The sequence below is a fragment of the Choloepus didactylus genome, chromosome 1, assembly GCF_015220235.1.
Source record: "Choloepus didactylus isolate mChoDid1 chromosome 1, mChoDid1.pri, whole genome shotgun sequence".
Lineage (NCBI taxonomy): Eukaryota > Metazoa > Chordata > Mammalia > Pilosa > Megalonychidae > Choloepus > Choloepus didactylus.
In genome coordinates, this window is record NC_051307.1 from 202,136,773 (window position 1) to 202,160,442 (window position 23,670).

The window sequence follows — 23,670 nt, forward strand, 5'->3', positions numbered from 1 at the left end:
TTATCATATGCATTAAGATTTTCTGTAGTTTTTGGCCTCTTGGCATTTGTTTTGTTTGATAGGGTTCTTTCAAGTTGTAAAAAAAAAAGGGATATCGATCTAATTTTTCAGAAACACAGTTTGGTGACATACACTTTCTCTAACTAACCAGCAGATGCCGTCTTTGAGTCACCTATACCCCTCAAGTCAGTTGTCAACCTTGTTTCCATGGTGTGTGGGGAAATGATTCTTGTAGGGTTCAGTTGGAGAACTCAGTTTTGGTGTGTTGCTGGAGCCGTTCGCCCTGAATGTGGGGCGTGTGTACAGGTGGCCAGGGAGGAAGGGCAGCTTTAACATTCAAATCCCCCAGGTTCTTGGAGATTCAAGGCCGCTGCAAGAGGCTAAGCCTTCATTTCAGTTCAGCCCCAGACCCTCTCTCTCGCTGTCCCATAAACCACCGGACTTGGCGTAGCGTCCCTGGGTTCTCCGAGTGGGTCCCCCCCCCCAGCTGCAATCCTCCAGGCGCTCAGCTGAGGGAATGCCATGCTATGTCACCAGTGCGCGCCGTCCCTCAAGGGAAGCCCCGGGCCGCCGGGCGGTGCAGCAGCGCTCTCAGCCTGAAGCAAAGATGGCCGAACGGGCCATCTCAACCACCCCCTCCTCGCACAGTTCCTCCTTCCCAGCTCCAGGACAACTGGCGGGGCTCTGGGCTGTGGGCACGGCCCCTGGCAGGAGTTTATCGAGCCCTCCAGGGAGCCAGCTGCGAACCACGGGGTTTCTTTCAGCTTCCGGCTCTCCCCTCCATTCCCCCAGCCCCAAGGGTATCTGCAGTGGACTGTCCTCCAGGCCAGATACCAAGAGGCCAGCCCAGCCCCCTCTTGCTGTGTTTTACTGTGTGGTTCCCACTCCCGCAACTGCAGCTGCTCCTGGGTTTTTCCCTTTTTTTTTTTTTTAAAAGAACCAGTCAGTCTCCAAATGCCAAGCCCTGACTTCCCCACAATGCCGTGCAGCTGCGGGTCTTCCAGCCAGCTTACTCACTCGTTTCAGAATGCCGACTCCGGTTTCACCAAGTATACGGCCCCTGTGATACTCGCAGAACTCATCCAGCTGGCCCATCGCTGTAACCGGTATTCTGGGTCACTTTCTGGTTTTTATCTAGTGTTTTTCATGGAGGTGTTTTTTTGCCCTGTCTCACCTAGCCACCATCTTAGTTTTTCCAAATCCCTTCTTTTTGTTGATAAGAGAAGTTAAAAGAGAATAGTTAGAGCCTAGAGAACTAATCAAAGCACCCATTAGCTAATCAGATTGAGGCAAGTTGTTAAGTAAGACTAAATTTGGATTTGTTATCTGGTTTTCCTTCCATTTATAGTGAAGAGTTAAGCACATTCTTGTTGTAAAATTGTTTTTTACCCATCTAAAATGAAAAACTTAATTTTTGTCAAGAATCTTGAAACATGCTTCAGATAATTATAAAAATACAAAAAGTATATCTGATTTATTATTCCTGATTATTTGTAAATTTTACTTGTGAATTTAAGATGATCTGAACTTATGATAGTTTCCCTGTACTTTCCCTCTTAGAATTCAGCTTTATTCTCCAAAGCAGAAAAGGCCATAAAAAGGATTTTGAGATGGCCATTACAATTCTTTGTCCTCTTCTGCAGGAGTTTGAAAGAAGCCTGAATAAGAAGTAGAAGAACTTCTGATCGTTTCTAAACTAAGCCATATTGTGGATTTCTGATATTTTTAACAGGATTATGGTACAGTTTCAGATTAATTATCTTGTAAATGGATATCCAGTTTGTCCTGAAGCCATAATTGAATGATCTATCTTTTTTCCACTGATTTGAAATTGCTGTTTTTATTTGGGTCATTTCAAAAGATCTCTGTTCTGGTCTTATGTCTGGTCTTTCCCCTTCCAGTTTATCATTCACATTGCAGGATGAGTGCTCCTTTTAAAAAGATGTATCATGTCAGCCCTCTGCTTAACTGTGTCAGTGTATAAAGTCTTAGAATCAAGTCCACAGATCTTGACATAGTTGACATACCCTCTGTTTGTGGCCTCCACTCAGGACACCTTTCCCCCTTACTTCAGCCGCGCTAACCTCATGTTTCTTCTTTGGGGAACATGCTCTTTCTTCTGTTGGCAGTATTCTTTCCCCCATGGCTTAATGTTAATTTAGTTCCTTAGGGAACCCAATTACTCATCTCCCAAGATTGGGCTAGGTCTGCCTGTTAGTAGGAAAGGTTTCATGGCTGCTATACTTGCCTTCCGAGAACTTATTACATCTATGAGTAGTTGTGTAATCACTCATTAATTAGCTGTTTTCCCTGATAGACTGTAATTTCAAGAAGGTTTTATTTGTCTTTATCACCATTATACTGACAGCACCTGATCCAGTGCCTGGCACATAGGAGAAGCTCAATAAATATTTGTTGCATAAATTTAAGAGTCATTAAATATTTGTTGAACAAATGTAAGAGTGTCTTCACATAGCACATAGTCTAGCAAGAGAACCAAAATAATTAATTGCAATAAAATGTAACTGTATGTATGCAAAAGAGGGAAATCAGTATCAGTCCTGATGTGGTTGACACCTCACCAAGCCCATTAGGACCCAAGTGTAAATAGGACATAGATAAGTGACCCAGCAGTTACCATGGAGGATGATAAGTAATGGTAGAGCACACTTATGGTGTCATCAGCAGAGAGAAGACACCCAGACTAGACAGGAAACGGTATTTTCTGAAGAGGTGACTGCTAAGCTGAGAGAAGGAAGAATAGGAATTGGACTAAGGCAGTGGTTATGGGGAAGGGTGAGGTGACAGAGATGGAAGCAGGATACTCCAGACTGAGGGAACTGCATGTGCAAAGGCCAAAGGTGAGAGAGAGGGACTGCTCAGGAAACAGTCTGGCTGGAACCCAGAGACAAGAAAGATGGTGGGTGAGGTGAAGTGATCCTAGAGAAGTATGTGGAAGCCAGATATCCTGGGTCTTGTCAACCAATTTAAAGATATGGACTTTAAATTCCAGTGGGAATTAAGAGTGACCACTGGGATGCCATTGAAGGTTTCAGAAGGGATATGATCAAATCCACGTTCTAGAAAGATCCATCTGATGACAGGCTGAGAAGGAAGGCCAAGCAGGAGTTGGTGCTATCATTGGGCAAGAGATTCTCAGGGTCCCCAGCAGGGAGGAAGGGAAGAACCCAAACTGCTCTGGCTTCCTCTTCCCTGCAGGGCTGGTCTGGGAGGACAGAGTCCTGGCACTATCAGAGCAGGCTCAGATGGTCCAAACTGGGTTCCAGCTCCTCCCACTCCATTGCTGTGGGCTGGGGAGGTGGTATCCTATAGTTTTCATGAGGTGAATTGTCACTCTTCCGTATTTAGTGCAAGAGACTGCACGTGCCCAGAGTGACCTGGTATTTGAGGCAGTGCGGGACAAAGGCAGCATGGAGCAGGCCATCCTTGAGATGCAGAAGACATTTGAAGCTGTAAGTGTAGCCCCTGACCCCTTTCCTCAAGTTTGTTTTTTACTTTGTCATTATGACCCTGAGAGACACCTTTAAAGTTGCGCATTTTCAGCCAAGACCAGAGGCCAACACAGGCCCCTTGGTGACAGTCCAGGGTAGAGGCCAGCCTCCTCCCCCTACAATGTAGGTCACAGGGTCCCTGCTCCAGACTGCGCTGTGCTTTTACCTTGGGGTACCTAGCAAGGGTGGTGAGCCGTGGTTCTGTTAGCACATCCTTTGGTTTGTTGTCACATTCAATTGTGCATTCTGAGTTTCACTCTCCACCAATTTCCTCTTTTCTTACTGCCTCTCCCCAGAGACAAGCAGAGTTTGTAGAAATGAAATCTAACCTGAAGCACCTGGAAGTCTTAGTTGCCCAGCGGAGCAAGGACTTACAGCAGCTATGTGAGCACCTAGGCCAGCTCAATGAGCCCAGTGTTCTAGCAGGTCTGGAGAGATTGACCTCAGTGCTTCAGATGCCCAGGCATGTGAAAAATAGCACCTCCCAGACCTCACCATCTCTGGCTCAGGGCCTCAATTTCACCAGGCAGGAAAAATTTGCCTCTGAGGAACCAGTTATATGGCAGGCCCAGGCTTTCCCTGCTGCCTGGAATCCTAGTGCAGGCTTCCTGAAGCCTAGAGAATTAGGTGTCTGGGGTGAAGGAGCAAAGAGTAATGCTGTCCAAGAAGAGGCCACACTGCCAGCAGCTGAGCCTTGTAAAGGAAATGGGCATGTAAAGCACAAGGAGGTGCTGATTAACTGCAAGCATCAGCTTCTGACTAAAACAGGACCTGAGAACCATGGCTTCAGCATCCCAGGCCACCAGGTTCCTGGTGACAGGGACCTGGTCTTCCAAAGAACCTCAAAGTTCAAGCCCCTGGACTTAAACAACTTTGCAACCAGCATTAAGAATCCTAACCATGAATATCAAGCCAAAGGTATATTTTCATGTGACTCATGTGAACAAAAGTTGCTGACTGAACTGAAAGGCAGGACTGTAGAAAGAGGGAAAAAAGGTAAGAGGCAGCAGCCCAGGAAAGGCCGCCGAGGCAGGTTACTAGCCAGGAAGCAAGAACAAACCCTAAACAAGCCCTGTACTTTCAGTTCTAAAAATCAGAGTCCTCCACCTCCAGTTTCTGACCTACAAAGGCCCCTCTTGGGGCAGCGGGAACTTCTTGTGCATCCCTTGTGTCTTCGAGGCCCCAGGAGTCCCAGGAGCTCTGTAAAGCCAAGCTGTCCTGCTCTGGGAGGGGCAATCACACCCAATAAGACAGCAAGGGCAGTGCAGAGGAGCCTCCTACAGGTTGATGAGCACTCTTCCCAAGACAACAACTTGCCTTCCAGCAGCTCCGGGGGGGACTGGGACCACCAGATGAGCTGGTTCAGTGACCTCAATCTCGGAAGTTCAGAGTCCCCTTTGTGCAAGGAGCCAGGGAAGAATCTACTGTATGACCTGGCTTTTGATAGCAGCGATGATGACTTCTGATTAGCCTACAGTGATGTCATTGATCTCAGCTAGAGGGACAAACTGCAAAACACTTGGGCTGGCCAAGAGCAGAAAGCTCCTATAGCCTGCTTGGGACCCTCAGGGTCAGAGTCCCCACTGGGGTAGGGTTGGTTGGTGGGGGACGGACCTGGCAATCTGGGTGTCAGGTGCTACCCACAACAAAGGCTCTGTGGGATAAGTGCATCTTTATTTATTAGAATGAAGCATGTGAAGATGGTGGTGAAGAGGCTGGGGCAGTCACCTGGTGGTGAGGCATTGGGAGGAGGGCGGTAATACTTGGTGAAAGGGGGGCTTACTTTCTTAAGGAATATTGTGCAGCAGAAGGGCTCTCACAAAGATGTCAGTATGGCTGCACAGCTCCTGAAACAAGACATTTTTGGTCTTCAGGATATTCCCTACACATAACTAAACATCTTTCTAGGCTTTGAGATTTTTTTGTTCCTTACTTTTATCTAGTTATGCTGCCACACTTTTGCACTTTTGGGTCAGTGGGCACATTACAGAGCACACTAAGATAGTTTTCTTGTGAACAGAGAATTCAAGAGTGTTAAAGCTGCCAGTGAAAGAGAGGCAACAGGCACCAAACAAATGTCCAGAGCACTAATGTTCAGAGGCCACGTGACTCCATTTATCTTCTTGGCTATTTTTTCCCCCATCTTGTTTTTTAGTCACCCTTTTAAAGCTAATGGTAGCATTTGTAGGCCCTGTGTTATTTCTGAGGAGCAATGGACTTAACAGGAGACTTTGGCTTTCCATTCATATCTTGCTGAAGTTTTTGAATATTTGCCAACATGTATTTATTTTGTAATCAAAAATAAAGATAAAACATTTATCTTTGAAATTTGCTAACTACTTGTTAAATTGCCCTTGGAAAGTTATCACTTTTATGTATATATGTTATATTCTACAATAAAAAATGATTAAAAAAAAACATTTAAAAGCATTTATTTTTTTCTTTCATTAAGTTTATTGAACTGATCTCCCATCAGTTTAAGAAATCAAATAGATAAGATGCATACCATCTTTTCTATTTCCTAGGCTTCTCACAAGATTAATTTGAACAAACAACACCCTGCTCAAATTATTTTGGGTTTTTTCTTTTTTTCTTTTTTTCGTTTATTGTATGAAAGTGAAAATCCTCATAGGATAGAAGACTTCCGGAATTTGCCCATTTCCAAGCCAGTACAGCTAATGCTATTGGAGTCCTCTGAGTGGACCGTTACAGAAGGGGATAGTTCTTGATTTCTTCTTATTTTTACATTCTTTATTCTCAGGAGGTATGTGCAGCCCATAAAAGTCTGGAGGGATTGAATTTGTAACACCTTTTGGCAGGGATGTGAGGCACCAGCCTAAGTTGTTCTCAGTCTCATTTCCAGATCAAGGGCTCCTGTGGCCTTTAGCTAGGCACCACTGGCAACTGCAACAACCTTCTCTTAGGCCACTGAAGTTCCGACTTGGGATCTGCCTCAGGTTGCCCTTGCCTGTCCCCCTCCTTGTGGGGACTCACTGGATGTCTGCTCATCCTGCCATCTGCCAACCTCCACTGCTTCCCCTGCTGGTTTTCACTGTGCAAGGAAGGTATGTGAGGAAGGAACCCAGCCCTGCAAAGGGTTCCTTCCAGCCCTTCCCAGCCTGCCAAAAGGGCTGACCATAGGTGCCAGTCAAAATGTTAGAATGAAATTTGTGAGCCAGAGGGATCTGTGTCTTGAAATCTTTTATTACTCTAAGTTGAAAAGTTTAATATTTAATCATCATTTAATTCAAAGTTGAGACCCAATTGAGAGAATTCCATCAGGATTTATGATTGTGGCCTTCTCATTGACTTTGAAGTGCCAAAGCAGGATCCTTCATTCTTTTATTCTGCTGTGAGTTATAAAATCCTGTATTTCTTCAGAAGTAATTCATTTCGTGTAATGAAGTCAAAGGTCAGAGTGACTCACTGTTCCATGAGTTGGGCATTTTTGTAGAAAGAGTTGTAAACTTATCTCCTAACTAGGCTGAGTTAATTAAAATTACGCTGCCTGTCTCTGGTGATCATCAGGGAAAGATATTGTGTTTCTATTTTATTTCTAAGGTTCCCCCCACCCCCCAACTACTGTGTTCCTGCCAGATTTGGTGAGCATGACACAGCCAGGCACATCCCTGGAGCACGCAACATTTTTGGCCCTTGGGATGCTGCTGGAGCTGTATGTGGCTACACAGGGGCGGATGTGGTGGGAGGTCTGTGGGTCTGGGGCTCAGATTGCTGCCCAGGTCTCCTCCCTTTGAACCTACTCCAGCTACTGTCTGAGGATGGAAATGAAGCTGACTTCAGCACCTAATGGTCTTGGCATTAAGTATCAATTTAAATGTCCCCTCTATTAAGAGGTCTTTTCTGACCCTCCCCTCTTCTGAAGGAGCTCACCCTACTCATAGCCCACCCCCTTGCCCTGTTTTAACTTTCTCATACTGTTTCATCTGGAATTATTAATTTATATACTTTTGTTTCACCTGCCTTGCCCAATGGAATATAAAAACCAGAAGCAGGAGCAGTATCTGCCTGTCCTTGCTATATCCCCAGCACCCAGGAAAATGTCCAATACTAGCACACACTTGATAAACATTTGTTGAGGGCCAGGATTTCTCTCTTATTATTCAACCAATTCCTTATAGGCCTGTCCTGAAAGTGAGGCTTTTCTTGTATCCCTTTGCAACTTTTTTTTTGTGTTTTGCCTCAGAAGTTCCAAAGGGCTCCAGGTGAGGGTCTCCTGCAATGCCCACTTCTCACTCCAAGGGCAGCTCCTGAGCACTCCTCTCCTACCCACAGGTCCCATAGACCAGTTGTCTCTCTGGCTCCATAAAAGATAGTTGCTTCCTATAAGTGTTGGACAGTTTTGAAAATTTTTTTATGCCAGGCCTTGGTCCAAAACACTTTATCAAATCAGGCATTTTTTCAACAGGCCTAGGAAAGAGTCCTTCCCTACTGGGGCTAAGATTCATTGTCAAGTAGATTTCCTGAATAAAACTTTGTTCCCTCTATAAATATTTGGCATAACCTAAAATATTAATGTTCTCCCACAACTCCAGGGAGAAATCAAATTGCCAGAGCCTCAGATTGTCTTGGGATTGTTACCAAGCCTTTTCAATAATTACTAGAATTAGGCACAATGGCTTCCCAAGGCCTCCCTTTGTTTGTATGCCTCTTTCACTTGTCTGTGCCTTATTAAATGTCCTGTGACTCCGGTACCAGGTGAGCCACTGGCCTGGCCTTTCAGAAGGAAAAAGATTGGCATGAATTAGGCCCCTTTTGCAAATCCTCTTTGATATTCTTTGAATACTAACAGCTCTCAGCCCTGTTTTTGCTGCACTATCAGCACATTTCTGGGTGCAAAGGTGAGAGGTATAGGCCCCTGGGTTATCTGCTTGCTTCCTCCTGGTCTCCTGGTCCCCTTAAAGTCTGCCCTGGAGAAGGAAATGGAGAGTCCAGGAGAATCCCAAGGAGTCAGGGCAGGTGGGCAGGAGTGGGGGCACCCTGAGTTCCAGAGATGAGAAGGCAGTTCCCAGTGCCTGCTTGTGCTGGTTCGAGCCTCACAGATGCAGAGGTATGCTCACCTGAAGTGCCCCCACAGCTCAACTGGCAAGAGCTCAGAGTCTAGAACTAGACCCATATGGCTAGTCAGGTAACTGGACCCAGGGGGATGGGGCACACTTCAATGTGGACGGGACTGAGGGCAGGGTCACTTTTTCCAGCCCACAACCATTCCTCTTGCATCATCCTTTTGAAAGAATTGTTGATCCTCTCCTAAGCCTCAGATGTAGCTTTCTGCTTCTTGCTGGACTTTGATTCTGCCATTCTCATTCCTCTCCTTCCTCCTCAGCCTTCCCTTCCAGCCCCTGGCTTTTCTCCTCCAGCCTCTCCTAGGATATTCTACAGGTTAGCTCCTATCTTAAGTATTGTTTCAAAAAGTCTACTGCACACAGAGCTGGTTCCTAGTGGCTTTGGCATCAACACTGGTGGAATGCAGCCACAGGACCTGGAAATGTCTCCTTATAGGGCTGGATGGGCTCAGCTTCTCACATGCCTTGTGCCATGGCTTGAATTTGCAGTTTGCAACTAGCAGGTTCCAAAACTCCGATTTATTCTTGAAGCTGCCTTGTTTCTATTTTGATTCTGTGGATCCAAATTGCAGTCGGGTGTTTCCACGGAAACAATTCAGTGATTGTTTGGCTTGCCAAGATGAACTGCGGGGGAGAGAACTGAATGACGTAAAACAGAGTTTCTCAGACATGACTAAGGTTAATTATCAATGTCTCCCTGAAAAGGTTTTTGGTCTCAGCTTCCTGCAAACCTGAGGAAGTTTTATTAAAATATATGTTCCAGGGGTATATGTGACTTCTACTCCTTGTTCCCTCCAACTCAATACCTGGAGACCTGCTCCCCAAACCCCTCCTCCAAGATGAGCACACATCTGCCTGCTGCACTGACACAGATGTCAAAGGCGGGCAAGGCCTCCCTGGGGCACCACAGGGGACCAGAGATGCACAGATAGGAATGGATGTTGCCAGGGAAATGAGGAGGCCCCTGTGCCAGCTCCCTGCTAATCTGGGACTGGCATGCCAGAGGTTCAGGCTACGCCTGCTTTACAGAACACCGATTTCTGCAGTGAGGTAAAGTTCCTCATTCAAGGATTCCTGGGTGAATTACTTGTTTGGTAAATTTGAATTTTCACATAAAGGCTTCGCTAAAACAAAGACACACCTGCCTGGCCAGGGAGAGCCTGAACCCCTCCTCCCACCCCCACCCCGCGTGCGCAGCACTCATTTCCACCCCAGGTGGAAGAAATCCTCCGATTTCAAAGTTTTAGGGTTAGGGCTGGGTGCCCGTTCACAGCAGCTACTCTCCACCTGGGTTAGGACCAGACCTTGACCAGTGAACTGAGTTCCTGAGAAATAGCTGTTGTGGCCCCTGGACTCTACCCCAATTTCTGGAAACTGTGAAGGTCAGATGCCTGCCCCATGCTCTGCCCATAGGGATTCCCATGGCTGGTTGGTGGAGATAAGTGTTTTTAAAACAACTTTAATTGCTTTTTACTGAAGTGATACATGTCCACTACAGATAAATTAGAAAATAACTACTGTTTTAGGCACTTGTGTGCTTATACACACATTTTCACAAACTTGGGATCAACTGCACTTTTTTATTAGATATATTTTAAATTTTTGAATAATTTTGATTTACAGAAAAATTGCAGATAGTAAGAGAGTTCTCATACACCCTCCACCCAGCTTCCCCTAATGGTAACGTCTTATATAACTGGTACTTTTGTCAAAACTAAGATGCCAACATTGGCATATTACTATTAACTAAACTCCAGACTTTATTTGGATTACACTGTTTTTCAATTAATGTCCCCCTCTTTCTGTTCCAGTATCCAGTCCAGGGTCCCACATTGCATTTACTCATTGTGTCTCCTCAGTCTCTTCTGGTCTGTGACATGTTTTGAGTCTTTCCATGATTTCCCTGACCTTGACAGCCTGGAGAACCAGCCAGGCTTCCTGTAGAAAGTCCCCCAATCCGATGTTTGTCTCATGATTAGACTGGGGTTATGGGATTTGGGTGAGAATACGAAGGAGGGGATGTGCCTTTATCATCATTTCATATCGGGGCACATGTTCTCCACAGGACTTCACCCGTGGTGTCTGCCAGGTTTCTCCACTGTAACATTACTATTTTCTCCTTTCCCTACTCTAGTCTTTGGAAGTGAGTCACTAAGTCTAGCCCACCGTCGAACGGCAGGGACGGCAGGGAAATGGGTATTAAGCTCCACTACCTGGATGGGAGAGTATCTGCAAACATTATTTGGAATGTACTGTTTTGAGACCTGCTTTTCTGAATATCAAGAAATCTAACATCTCTCCATACCGACAGCCCATTCTCCACCTGAGGGGGCAGCAGTAGAAGGATGCTGGAAGCATTTCTTCACATTTGCTTCTCTTCTTCCTGCTCAAGGATAAGAATCCTGACCCCCAGCTCCACTGCTGTGAGGGCTTATGGAGAGCACTGACTCCCACAAGGATTGAGTGGCTGATGGGGTGGCTGGAGAAGAGCTGCTGGTCAGCCTTGGGGGGCCCTATCCCCAGACAGGGCAGTGGCAATGACACACCTGGGTAGAAGTGAGTACATGTGCGGAAAGGCCCACATGACTGGGCTGCACCATCATTCTCTGCCAAAAAAAATGGTGTGCATGGCCTCAACAGGCAAGACCAGGGGAATTACCAGGCCTGGGGTGAAGGGCTGGTCACTTGCCTAACAGACAGCCTGGGAGGGGGTGGTCTGTTGGCCGCTGGGTCCTGGGGATGGAACTGTGCTTTGGAACTTTGGTTTGTTCAACTTTGGGTCTTGCAAACAGCCTCAGTGCAAGCCCATGAGGTGGGCATGTCCCTGAGACTTGGTTTCTGGGAGGCATCAAGCCATGCCCAATAGCTTATTAGGTTTCCTGAGACAGTATCATGGTTCTGAGAGATTGATCCAAATAATTTCTGAAGAGAGCCAGCCTTCCCAGGAGTGGGGCTGGAGCCAGGGCTTCTAAGCTTTTGCTGCTGTGCTGACCTCACCAGGGTAGCGGCTGGGCTCCTCCTCCACTCCCTGCCCTGCCTAGTCCTAGTAGGAACCACCTGTGACCTCCAGGGTCTCCAAGCCTAGAGTGGGATGCAAGGGGTTCAGGTATGAAGGTAAACAGGCAGGACTTGTGCTTACCTGCCCTCCCCATTCTCCTCAGCTGAGGGCCCCCTGTATGGTGTGGTGGTGTGTGTGGGTATGTGGTAGGAAGCCTTATGGAAACATCCTGTCAGAGATTCTGACCAGACATTCTGCCAGCTCCTCTGACTCAATCAGGAGGCCTCTGCAGAGACAGAGATGGGGGGTGGGCAGTGGTTTGAGGAGAGGTAGAATCTGGGCATGAGGAGGACAGGGAGTAGGGAGCCCCAGAGATTGAAGTGTGTGTGGGTGGCAGAGGGCCCACAACTAAAGTCCAGCTTACCCTAGTTTCTCTGTCCAGGCTGAGCTGGTCCAGGACAGGCTGGTCCCAGCGGATGCACAAAGCCCACCCTGGCTATGGACCTGCACTTTTTCAGGGGCCCATGGAAAAGAACACCAAGAGACACAGCAGAGGCCCACAACCCGCACCCACTTCGGGTGCTGGGTATATTGAACATCAATCAAAAAAACATACTTAAGATAGCAAGAAAAGTTGAAAAAAAACAAAAACAAAAAACCCCACCAACAGTAAAAAGCATTCCAAAGCAACAGAATATAAAAACTGAGTTCTCAGCTCAGAAGTGGATACAACCGGAAGTTTAAAGGGGTGTGGTAATTCAGATTCTGCCAACTATGTGAAAAAAAAATTGTAGCCCCTGATCACCACCATGGCTCCTTAATATCAGTTTTTTGCTCTAAAGAATCAAAGCTAAAATCAACTGTCCTTACTCAATTTGGTATTTAAAAGAGGTCATCAAATTGTAGTCCTCTTCTAGATCCAGGACAGTCTCAACAATATTATGATCATCAAAAGCCTGCTTAAGGCCACCAGGGTGATCATCTGAGGGCTTTTGAGGGCTCTCATCCACGAGGAGGGCCCAGGCTTCCTCCTTGAAGGGTGAGTCTTCACAGCGACCACATACTCGGTTCAACTCGTTTTCAAATTCTAGTTTTCCAGCCAATTCTTCAATAGTTCGGATGCTTGTATGGTCTTAAAGATAAGAACACTCAGTTTTACAATTCCATCAAGAGGTTTCAAAGACATTTCAAGCACAAATTAAAAGAAGGTGTATGGATGGTCACTCTTTTGGGATAATGCAAAGCTGGGCATTCCAGAGTGACTGGCAAATTAAGGTGGGCTCAGGATGCCCTGTTTTCAGGCCCTGGCGTTTGTCAAGTCCCAAATATCTGCCAGTCTCCAAGGATGATCTAAGTGGGAGGATACAGACACTTGACCTGGCTCCCAAGGACTCCCTGACCTACAGGGACAACAAGATCCAGGGTGAAGAAAATGGGATAACCAAAGTATTGCCTGACACTGGAAGGGGCTGTGGAAGATGGTGGGCAGAGAGACTTAGTCCACTGCAGTAGTGGGCTGGCAGTGGTCTGGCTTCATGGCCTGGGGCAGGTGCCTCTCCTACCAGGCCTCTTTTTCATCCCTGATGACGTGGAGGCCCTTCAGAGCCAACGGTTTTAGGCAGCTTCCAAGGCTATGCTTCCCTTTACTAGGTTTGACCACTGTGTAGTATGAGTCATTTAAACATAGGGCATTTAAACGTAATTCAAATACAGAATACACTGATACGTGAGTAGAAAAATGTCTGACAGGACACACACATACCACTATGTTAACAGTGGCTATCTCTGGGTGATAGAATTATAGGGGAGCTTTTTTGCTCTAATTTTTGTTCTAATTTTGCATTACCCACCACAGCTGGACTGCTCTCCCCTCCTCTTTGCCTATCTCCTGTTTCCTTCAGCTCTAAGCTCAAATGCCACATCCGTGAGGACTCTAAGTAGACTTTTACGAAATGACTTGATTGACATGTGACCCCGTTAAGCTGTGAGCTCTGTGACTTCGTTTTGCTCTATGCGCAGAGAATGCTGTGAGCAAAATAAATTTCACAATGAATGGCTGATAGAGTGGTGGTTTTTTTAAATGTTTAATCTAAGACATTTACTGACTCGGGCCTGTGGGGCCCTATCCTTTCAAGGAGAGGACAGCTGGGCCCTCTGTACTCACCGATCATATCAAGCAGATCCTTTGTGACCTCTCGGCTAGAACTGTTAAGTGGCATATTTGAGTCAAACTTCAAATCTCTCTCCATATCTTTCCTGCAGCCCCGGGTGAAAAAAGAAGGTAGGGAATTAGATCCTCCAATATTCAAAAAATATCGGAAGGAAACACAGTGACTGTTAGATAACTTAAGGACAAAAAAAATCAGTGAAGAAATTGACCAATAGCAAGATCATAATGACTCCTGAGCAACACAGACTTGCTTTAATGTTTATGATAACCAGGGTAAATATTTGTGGAGTTGAACCAGTTAAAAGGCCTCTTCATACCCTGCCAACATGGCAGGACCTTGAAGTTTCATCCCACAAGGTCAACCTTGTTCCAAATTGAGACACTGGAGACCAGGCAGTTTGAAACTATCTGGCAGAAGAGAAGGTCTAGGGGAAACCTAAACAAGGGATAATCTATAAAGCTCAGAAGTGGGGTGGATGGGTGGGCAGAGGCAAGAATGCAGCTAAGGAAGCAGGGGCCAGCCATTGATTCAGCCTCTCCCTAATGTGGGCAGAGGAGGGTTTCAAAGCCCTGTGTCCAGGCTCAGAAACCAGAATTAAGATTTTTGTTTCTGCAGCATAAAAAATAGGGTTACTTTAAAAATCAGATTATTTAACATTCCTTTTGGTACAGTAGTTTCCTTGACTGTTTCGATCTCTTCCCCTACATACACACGAGCACACACACACCATAACTGTTTTCTGGGCCTGAATCTGAAGAATGTCTGTGAACCATCCAAACAGAAGGCAAGAGCAGCGTGTCCCATTGAATCAGTCTAGGATCTTCAACGTTTTCAGAAGCAAGAAATCCCTTACTTACAGATATAAAACTTCAATTAGAATCACCTTAAATTTTCTTTTCTCCAGTTTTCCCCATCTCCTGCAGCTCTCCAAAACTGCCTTTCAGGTACCAAAACGGAGGAATGCATCAATACGTTTTCCTTGCTGGTCAGAGGTTTTCTTTGAGGGCATAAAGCATGTGGTTTTGCATTTATTGGGGCATGGTTTGGTGCAAGGGCAGGGCTCTCGTTCTCAGGAGCACATGGGACCGGCGCAAATGGAGCAGCAGAGGAGCAGGTGGCCAGCGGATGTCTTCTGCAGAGGAGCTTATGCACAGGGAAGGGGAAGGAAAGTGGCGTGGCATCCAGTTCCTGCCTCTGCTGACCTGTGCACTCCTGGGAATGACTGACTCCTTCAAAGGCCCGCTCAATGGCTGCAGTCAGCTCCTTCCTGCATCTTCTTAGCTTTTCAGACATTTTCCCTAAAAGCGACCATGTCTTTATTATGTAATATATTGAAAATGCACAAAGCAACACGAGAATGATCACGTTACAAACGAGGTGGTCAGAATCACTCCGAACAAAGCACTCGAGCTGACCCAGGTTACAGGCGGACAGTAGGGGTCCCCACACCCCAGGCGCCTTTCTCCCCGTGCAGGCGGACGTCGGCCACCTTTCTCCGGGCGGAACCCGCGATCCAACAGCGGGAGCCCCAGGACGCCCCGCCTCGACTCCCAGCCCCGCCCCTGCCCGCCGCGATCCCGGCTCAGCCTCCCGCCCCGCGCCCCGCGGCCGCGCCCTCACCCAGCAGCGCGGCGACATCGCCCGATCCTGCCAACGGTCGCCGCTCGCGAGTGCCTGGGCCGAGCGACCCCAACCCCACGGCTCGGGTTAAAGGTCACACGTAAGCCCGGACGACAGAGTTCTTTGAACCCACCCGGCGGAAGGGGACACAAACACCGCACATGCAGAGGCGGCGGCTGGGAAGGCGGCCCAGAGGCGGGGCGGGGGGAGCCCGGCTAGAAGGGCAGGGAGAGCACTTCTTACCAAAAGGTGGCAAGAACGGGAGTCCTTTCCTGGACTGACAAACTCCCAGGAAAGTAGAGAAGATGGAACCGCCTGGATGAACACAGTACCCAGCAGTTTTGTGTATTGACTCCTTTTAAGTGATACCTAATAGGTTTCATACAAGATCCAAAAGTCTTGGTTCATCAAGGATGGTGAGGAATGTAACAGAACTGCTAAGTTCCACAAGAGATTGTGGGACAGGTTACCCTCGCCCACACTAAACATCTCCATTTCCTCAGAGGGGAGAAGCTGGAAGTTCCAAGATGACCCAGAGGAGAAACAGAAATGGGCTTCAGTGACTAACTTTCCTGGGATTATAAACCCATCTCAGGGCACAGCAAGGGAGGAGGCACCAACGCCGAGTTTACTTGAGGCTCGGTTTACTGTGGACAGTCTACGGGGAGATCAGCAATTGTCACCAGAACCAGAAATCCAGGAACTCAGGGTGGCCCTGCAACAGGTCATCCTGGCTGCACCAGGCTCAATTCAATGTGTTCCTCTCCATTCTCTGGAATCCATCAGACACACTGCATTATGCCCCCTATCCCCTGCTCCCACACTACAGCTCCACAGGTTGTACAGAAATTTCTCACCACCCATATAAGAAGTAAAATAATTCAGCCTCTTAACATAACCCTTCTGAGTAACAGGGTCTTTTTTTTTTTTTTTTTCCTCTTCTGCCCATAAAAGAAGGGAATTTCCTCATCTGGTTTTTAGACTGAACACTAAGCAGTCTTCCGAGTGTAAGAGACATTCTCTTAGGTGATTACACTGGTGCAGGGGGGTGGCAGGGTCACAGAGGCAGCATCAGTTGGTGTCCATGCTGCAAGCCTCATCATCCCCTGAGCTCTGCCGTGAGCTGCTGGGTATCGTCCCTCCATCAGAGGAACCAGGAAAACCAATGGGCGAAGGCATCTTATAAAACTCATCATCTCGACGCTGGTAAAATAGCACGTAAGCTGCTTTCGTCTAAAACACAAGAAGGAAAAAGTCCATTGGTTGGTTGGAAAAGACACTTAAGTTTAGAGAACCTACCCACCCCAGCTTCTCTCTCATCGTTCAAAACACACAACTCTTGGGGATCTGTGCATCTTCACAGAGGTGACTGTGGAGGCTCTTTTACCTGAGGCTGCCTCATGCTGACCCTGCCAGGGAATGACACAGAACCCTTAGGGGAGTTAGCTTCTCGGTTAGGCAGGGTCCCAGAAGGAATGTCAGCCAACTCTTTCTCTACCGTACCCAGCTCCCACTGCCACATCAGGATGACTAAATACTACACTAACCCAAGACTCTTCCCAACTTTCATCCATAAAGGTAAGAGGTGGAGCCAGGCAATGGGGCCTACTCACCACTATCTGATCCTCAGAGGCCAGGGACACGTTGCTATCATCAAAGTAATACCATTTCCCATTCAGCTTGTTCTTTGCATATGCTGTGTCTGCCAAGTCAACAAAAATACTGTAGCAATTGTCGAAGAGTTAAACTGGCTAGCTTATTAGATAAGCTCCTACTAAATAGTACTTTTTAACCAAAAGAATAAAAGCAAACAAAAAAAGGTGAAATTAACATTTATACTTTGTGTCTTAATCAAAAGACAATTCACCCTTTTGTTTCTAATCTCCTTTTCAAAAAGAACCAAAAAGGGTAAGAATAAAGCTGTCAGAGACCAAGGTTTTATACTGTAATTTTGGGGAACTAATCCAAAAGATAGAGAAATCCAGTGTTAGTCTTCAGGCTGGCTGTAATGATCTAGACGATGGTGCTCCATAGGAGGAACTCACACTTCTGAGATTTGTCAAGCAATAGCTCTCAAAAGAATGTGCCAAATCAGACCCTCTTCCCCCATGATGTCCAGGCATATGGCAACTGCAATCAGCATGAGGCTCTTATTCCCTCTGAAGCCTGTGGGATAATCCTGGTTAGGGATAAATTGGGTGTTTGGTTTTGCAGAGCAGGGTACAGAACGACCTAGCTAGGATGCAAACAAGGAGCCTTAAATTAATCTTTCTCTAAAACTATGAGTCAAGAGTTTGTGGGTTGGACAATAATTCCTCACAATGGCCCAAGCATTTCCGCTTGGTCAACACTTCCTGTCTTGGCTTTACACTATTTTCAGGCACGATGTATTTGTAACAGCAATCCCAGAAGCAATCCTCAATTCCTGTTCCACCCAGACTCTAAGAAGCTGCAGAATCTAATGGAGAGCTGCCTGAACTTGCTCTGTGACCCTGGGCAAGCTCTTTAACCCTTTAGCCTCAGTTTCTTCACTAAAGCACCTACTGCATGAGATGTGGCGTGGAACCCAGAAACAGCAACAGAAAAAGTGCTCTGGGCCTCGTCCTCATTGTCTGGGCTTGGTGTAACAGCAGCAATGGAGGCTCTTTCTTGGAGTTCCAACTGTGGGCCCAATGTGTGCTGAGCACCAGACCTCTACACAACTACCCTAATCTGTCAAATGAGAAGGCTAAGACACACAGAGGCTAAAAAACTTGTTCAGTGTTATGTGCTAAAATAGCAGTTAAAAATGAATACACTTGACCAGTATGTATGAAAACAGATAACAAAATCAATGTTGGGAGAAAAATACAAGTTGCAAAACAGCAAGTGCTGTAGGATATGATGTGATCAGAGACTGCTAACGGCCACTCCAGCGGAGGCACAGTTTTCATTTCCTAGCCCTGCAGCTAGATGCAGCCACATGGCCAAATTAAAGCCAATGCGATGTATGTAGAGAAGTTGAGGGGTCTCTGGGAGGCCTGCTTAAAAGTGAAAGTTGTGATCTTTTCTCTTTCCAACGGCCTGGAAAGTGGACAGGAAGGCTGGAGACTGAGCAGCCATCCTGAGCCAGAAGATGATATAGTAAGAATGGTGGGGCAGCAGTACTGAAGAAGCCAGGAGTCTGAGGCCCTTGGAGCTGTACAAGTATCTATACAGAGTTCCGAAAGGGGAGAATTCTGGGAAACATGGAGAGTCTGGTGAGAGCTGATTGGCTGAGGGTGTTTCAACATCTCAGAAGGAAGCAGGTGCCAGTACTTACAGTGGCCAACCCCCATGGCTCCATAATGATTGGACACGGCAATGAGGTCATACACATAGGGCCTTGCTGACGGGTCACAGACAAACTCGGACATGTTCAGAGCTCTAAGCACAAAATGCAAAAACAGCCCTTAAATATATTAAACTCAGAGATCAAAGCAACCCAGCAACATCTTTTATGCAACTGGCTAGAACACAGAGAGGCCCAAAAATCAGTTACAGAATGAATACATAAACAGACAAGAAGGGGCTCTGGGGGTCTGTGTCCTGACCACTGACACATTCAGAACAGAACATGGGAGAAGCCTGGACAGCATGACCACCAGATCAAATGGTGAGGAAGGAGTCAGGGGACTGACCTTTAGCAGCTGTGACCTTTAACAGCTATATAAAAATGGCTGTTGCTAACAGATTTACAACTGGTGCTATAATAATTCAAGCTAAATACCAAAAACAGGCCTAAGAATGCTTTTTATCCCAACATTTTATTTTGAAAATTTCAAACGCACGGAAAAATAAAAGAATTTTACAACAAGTACTCATATACCTACTTCCTAGATTCTCCCAATGACATGTCTCTAATTCACAAATCTATCCAAACTCCCAGAAAGCAATTTAAAGTCTGCTTTTCAGAAACTCCTAACTTATTGATTTAATTTCCTGTTGCAGTTATACTCTGTACCCTGGGGCCTGAGAAGATATGAGTAGACTGCTCCTGTTCCCAGCCCAGGGTCACTCATGGTAGATCTGTACTCCAACCTGCCTACCCAGTAATAATCCATTTCTCCTGAGCAGACTACTCTCTGAGGGTCTTGCTCGCTCTGTGCTGCACATGCTGAGCCCAGGCTCCCTAAGACCAGTGACTAATGAGTAAAACAAGCCAGTGCAGTGGCAGGAGGGACCGGAGAGGGGAGCCAGCAGCAGAGGAGCAGCATCACCCTGAGCTTGGGGAAGTGCTTCTTTTGGAGAGTCTTTCCCCAAAAACTGGGGGATGGGGAGACCAAGGGACAATCAGAGCTAAAGTCTAACTTCCCAGCGCCCAGCAACACACATCCTAAGGCAAAACAGTCTTTGGTGGTAAAACTCAGCCAACCAGCATCCAGTTTTCTGCCTGTTTTCTAATTCTCCTGGCACGGCAGTTGCAGGAACCCACCTGACTGGGAATTCCACGACTGTGTCGAGCTTATCCCTCCAGTATCTATTGTAAGAGAAACGTTTGAGGTGGACCACCAGGATCTTGGGCAATGACCACAGATCAAACTTCTTTGTGGCCTGTTGATGCTTCTTACAGTTGGGACAATACCTGAAGAGAAAAGAGAAACATGCACTAGGCAGGGAGGCATGGAGCTGGTACCACCACAGCAGGCATATATGGCGGCATAGCTGCAACCCTGTGACACCCTTCCAAGCAGTGCTCAACAGGCTGTTTCAGGGCAGGGAGGTCCTTGAACCTCTTTCCAAAATGAGAGCTTTCTTAGCTTGGAAAATATGATTTACACCGAAGGATCTCTGTTGTACATACAGGCATATAAGGAAGTGACACTCCCAAATATAGAGAACTCTTGTGTGCACAGATGGCCTCAGCAGATCTGAGTCCCAGGGCACATGGGTACTCCTGCCTACTTGGTGGGGAGCTGTATACCAGGGGTCATGCTCCCCAAGGGTCTCCATGGTGGTGAAGAGTTCAATGCAATCTCTCAGGGCCACTGTGGCCTTCTTCTTCTTCTGAGGCTGCAACATGCTTACATGCTTCTCATAGGCCTGTAAGGAACAAAGCACCGAGTTTGGTTTGGGAAACAAGATCTTAGCAAGTTGAGACACAGCAGACCTGCAGAGGCTCTCATGCCAGGAATGCAGAAATACAGTGCACTTTCTGGAGCCACTGAACTTAAAAAGACAAACTCTTAAGTGCTTTTCATTCTCAGTTTCAAATATAACTTACCTCAGCTTCCTGTTCATCATAGTAAAGACTCCGGGTCTCACTGTCCCAATCGGTGGCCAGGGTGGATCGAGCTGTGGAGGAGCAAAGGGTTATTCCTTACCGGATGGCCTGCAACAGGAGAGGCTTTCGGGTGACAGGAGTGAGAAGGACTACGCTCAGGCCATGCCGCCACACTGCTCACCATCACTGACCACTGCCAAAAGCAACACCTGCCATGCGCCACCCCCTCTGCACTCCCAGTCATCCAAATCCTTTGGCAAGGATTCCCACAATGCTGCCATTACCTCCAGAGATGCTGTCTACACAGAATTCTGAAAGGGCATAGGTCAAGAAGGAGTAATGGGGACCAGATTTACTATTCCACCTGACAAAACAGATGAAACAACTGTTTTCTGACACTAGTTAATAGGCAGAGCAGGAGTACGATCCCTGAGAGAGAAAAAATAAGCTGACCTCTATGATTACCCAGCTTGCTGTCTGGAGGCAGTTTTCAGGACACAGAGTGGTGGGGAGAGAGATGGAGAGAGATGACTGAGTTGAATCAAAGATTGGATTTCGAGGAGCTGGCTAGAACTTGCAGGACACTGTACTAGAGAAGAAGCTGCAAGATGACAGAGCTTCAGAGAAAGAGACGGTGCACTCCATAAATCCAAGTATTTTGCTGAATGTACAAGCCTGAGACGAAACTAACCAAGGCCAGGGAAAGAACTACTGGAAAAGAATATGCAGAACAATTCCCAGGACTCACAGGAGGCTGGGAATAGTTCATGTTGCTGTCAGCCAGAATGGAGATTAATTGGTCCCAGACCAAGGGTCAACAAATTTCTTCTGTAAGGGGCCAGATAACAAATATTTTAGGTTTCATGGGTGATACAGTCTCTGTTGCAAGTACTTAATTCTACAGTCGTAGTGTGGAAGCAGTCACAGACAATACATGAATGACTGAGTATGGCTTTGTTACAGCAAAAATTTCTTTATGGACATTCAAATCTGAATTTCATATAATTTTCATGTGGCACAAAATAATATTCTTTATTTTATTTCAAACATGTAAAAAGATAAAAACCACTGGTAGCCCACCAGCCAAAAAAAAAAAGGAGGTGAGCCAGATTTGGCCTAAAGGCAAACTGTCCTACACTAAAGGCTATCTTGTGACCTGCCCTAAAAAAGCAAGCCTCAAAATGAAACAACTGATTCCAAATAATGTATCTACATGCCAGAACAAAATCCCAACACTATTTAAAGGAATAAAACAAAACTCAGTAAACATCATTGTAAAAGTCAAAGACCAGCATCCAAGAAAGACTTGCTAGGCCTGCAATTCAATAGGAACAGACCGAGAAATAACAGAAATAGGGAATCAGCAAAAAGTACATTAAAACAATCTTAGAAATCTGTTCCACATGTGCAGGAAGGTAGATTAAAATATGATCATAATAAAGAGAGAAATGGAAGACGTAAACAAGATCCAAAAGAAACTTCTAGAGATGAAAAATAAAGTATCTGAAATAAAAAATGTTAGATGATATTAACAGCAAACAGGCACTGCAAAAGAAAAGAACATTGAACTTGAAGAGACAACAAGAGAAACAACGTAAAATAAAGCACAGAGAAATAAAAAACAAAAAATAAAACAGATCACCAGTGACCCATGGGACAATATCCAGTGGTCTAACATTTGTGTAATTGGAATCCCAGAAAAAAGAGGAAAGAGAAAACAGGTCAGAAGAAATAATGGCCAAATTTTCCAATGATTATATCTATAAATTCACAGATGTAAGAATCTCAATGAGTCCAAAGCAGAATAAACATAAATAAACCTGTGCCAAGGGACAACATCATCAAATCACTGAAAATTATTGATAACAGGAAGCCCCCCTAAAACCCTTATTTAACTGGAGTGTCTGAATCAACTAGTTTGAAACTCTGGAGTCCAGTGGAACTCTGGGCAGCATGCAGGAAAGAGCTGCAGGAAGAGGCTGGTAAAGCATAGTAATATTGGTGAATTTCACCCCCTATCTAGTGGCTACCATCCCCTATTCCCCAACCACAAGGCAAGCAGTAGTGGGGAGTGCAGTCCAGACTTCTGGTGCAGCTTGCTGATGCCAGGGTGGGTTATAAGACCCAGCCTTTCAAAATCCAGGGTTATGTGTTCTGATTGCTGATCACTGCTTCTCATCAGCTACATCAGATTGCAAGGGGGCCAGCTCTGACGGCAGCCATTGTTCCAACCCCCTTCAGGCAAAAGCAGCAGAGGACTTTAAAGAGGCAGTACCTATTTTCACCTTTTTCTCTTTGCATTCCCAGAATGGGAGTAAAAATATTTGGAAACCAACTTCTCCAACACTGAACAATGAAAAAAGTATTTAAAGAACTAATGGCCCAAAATTTCCCCAAAGTGATGAAAGATGAATATACACATTCAGGAGGCTCAACAAACTCCAGGCAGGATAGATTCTAAGAGATTATCAACAAGACACATTATAGCAAAATTGTCAAAATCCAAAGACAAAGAAAGGATTCTGAAAGCAAGAGAGAAGGGACTTGTCACATACAAGGGATTCCCAATAAAATTAACAGAGGATTTCTCATCAGAAATCATCAAGGCCAGGAGACAGTGAGATGGAATATTTAAGGTCCTTAAAGAAAAAAACTCCTAACCAAGAATTTGATATCTGGTTACCAGAAGACCTGCCCTACAAGAAATGCTAATGCTAAAGGGAGTCCTTCAGGCTGAAACAAAAGGACACTAGACAGTAACTCAAAGTCATAAGAAGAAATAATGAACACTGGTAAAGGTGACTACATTGGTAAATATAAAATCTTCTATTATTGTACTTTTGGATCGTAATTGCTTTTTCCCCCCTTTACGGCTTAACAGGCAAATGTATAAAATAACATTATAAATCTATGTTAATAGGCATACAATGTATAAAGATGTATTCTGAGATAATAAGAATATAAAGGGGGAAGGACAGAGATATATGGAGTAGATTGTTTGGATACTACTGAAACTAGGTTGGTACTAGTCAAAATAGGGTGA

General features: G+C 45.8%; 3 protein-coding genes across 3 annotated transcripts in view; 1 reads left to right on the forward strand and 2 right to left on the reverse strand.

Annotated features, from left to right (window-relative positions):
* Positions 1 to 5,006, forward strand: part of IHO1 (interactor of HORMAD1 1) — a 70,693-nt gene extending 65,687 nt beyond the window's left edge. The window contains exons 7-8 of the mRNA XM_037829071.1: positions 3,370 to 3,473; positions 3,809 to 5,006. Of these exons, the coding sequence (XP_037684999.1) occupies positions 3,370 to 3,473; positions 3,809 to 4,978 (1,274 nt within the window). The 3' untranslated portion in view covers positions 4,979 to 5,006. The remainder of the gene's footprint in view (positions 1 to 3,369; positions 3,474 to 3,808) is intronic.
* Positions 5,007 to 12,148: 7,142 nt separating this feature from the next.
* C1H3orf62 (chromosome 1 C3orf62 homolog) lies at positions 12,149 to 16,095 on the reverse strand. Its single transcript, XM_037850740.1, has 3 exons — positions 14,649 to 16,095; positions 13,759 to 13,850; positions 12,149 to 12,726 (listed from the first exon to the last, which is right to left on the reverse strand). Exons 1-3 carry the CDS (start codon positions 15,401 to 15,403, stop codon positions 12,461 to 12,463), a joined length of 1,113 nt encoding a protein of 370 aa, XP_037706668.1. The 5' UTR covers positions 15,404 to 16,095; the 3' UTR covers positions 12,149 to 12,460.
* A 191-nt stretch (positions 16,096 to 16,286) lies between these two features.
* Positions 16,287 to 23,670, reverse strand: part of USP4 (ubiquitin specific peptidase 4) — a 47,612-nt gene continuing 40,228 nt past the window's right edge. The window contains 6 exon segments of the mRNA XM_037850736.1: positions 16,287 to 16,618; positions 16,999 to 17,087; positions 18,687 to 18,790; positions 19,839 to 19,988; positions 20,328 to 20,446; positions 20,628 to 20,698. Of these exon segments, the coding sequence (XP_037706664.1) occupies positions 16,457 to 16,618; positions 16,999 to 17,087; positions 18,687 to 18,790; positions 19,839 to 19,988; positions 20,328 to 20,446; positions 20,628 to 20,698 (695 nt within the window). The 3' untranslated portion in view covers positions 16,287 to 16,456.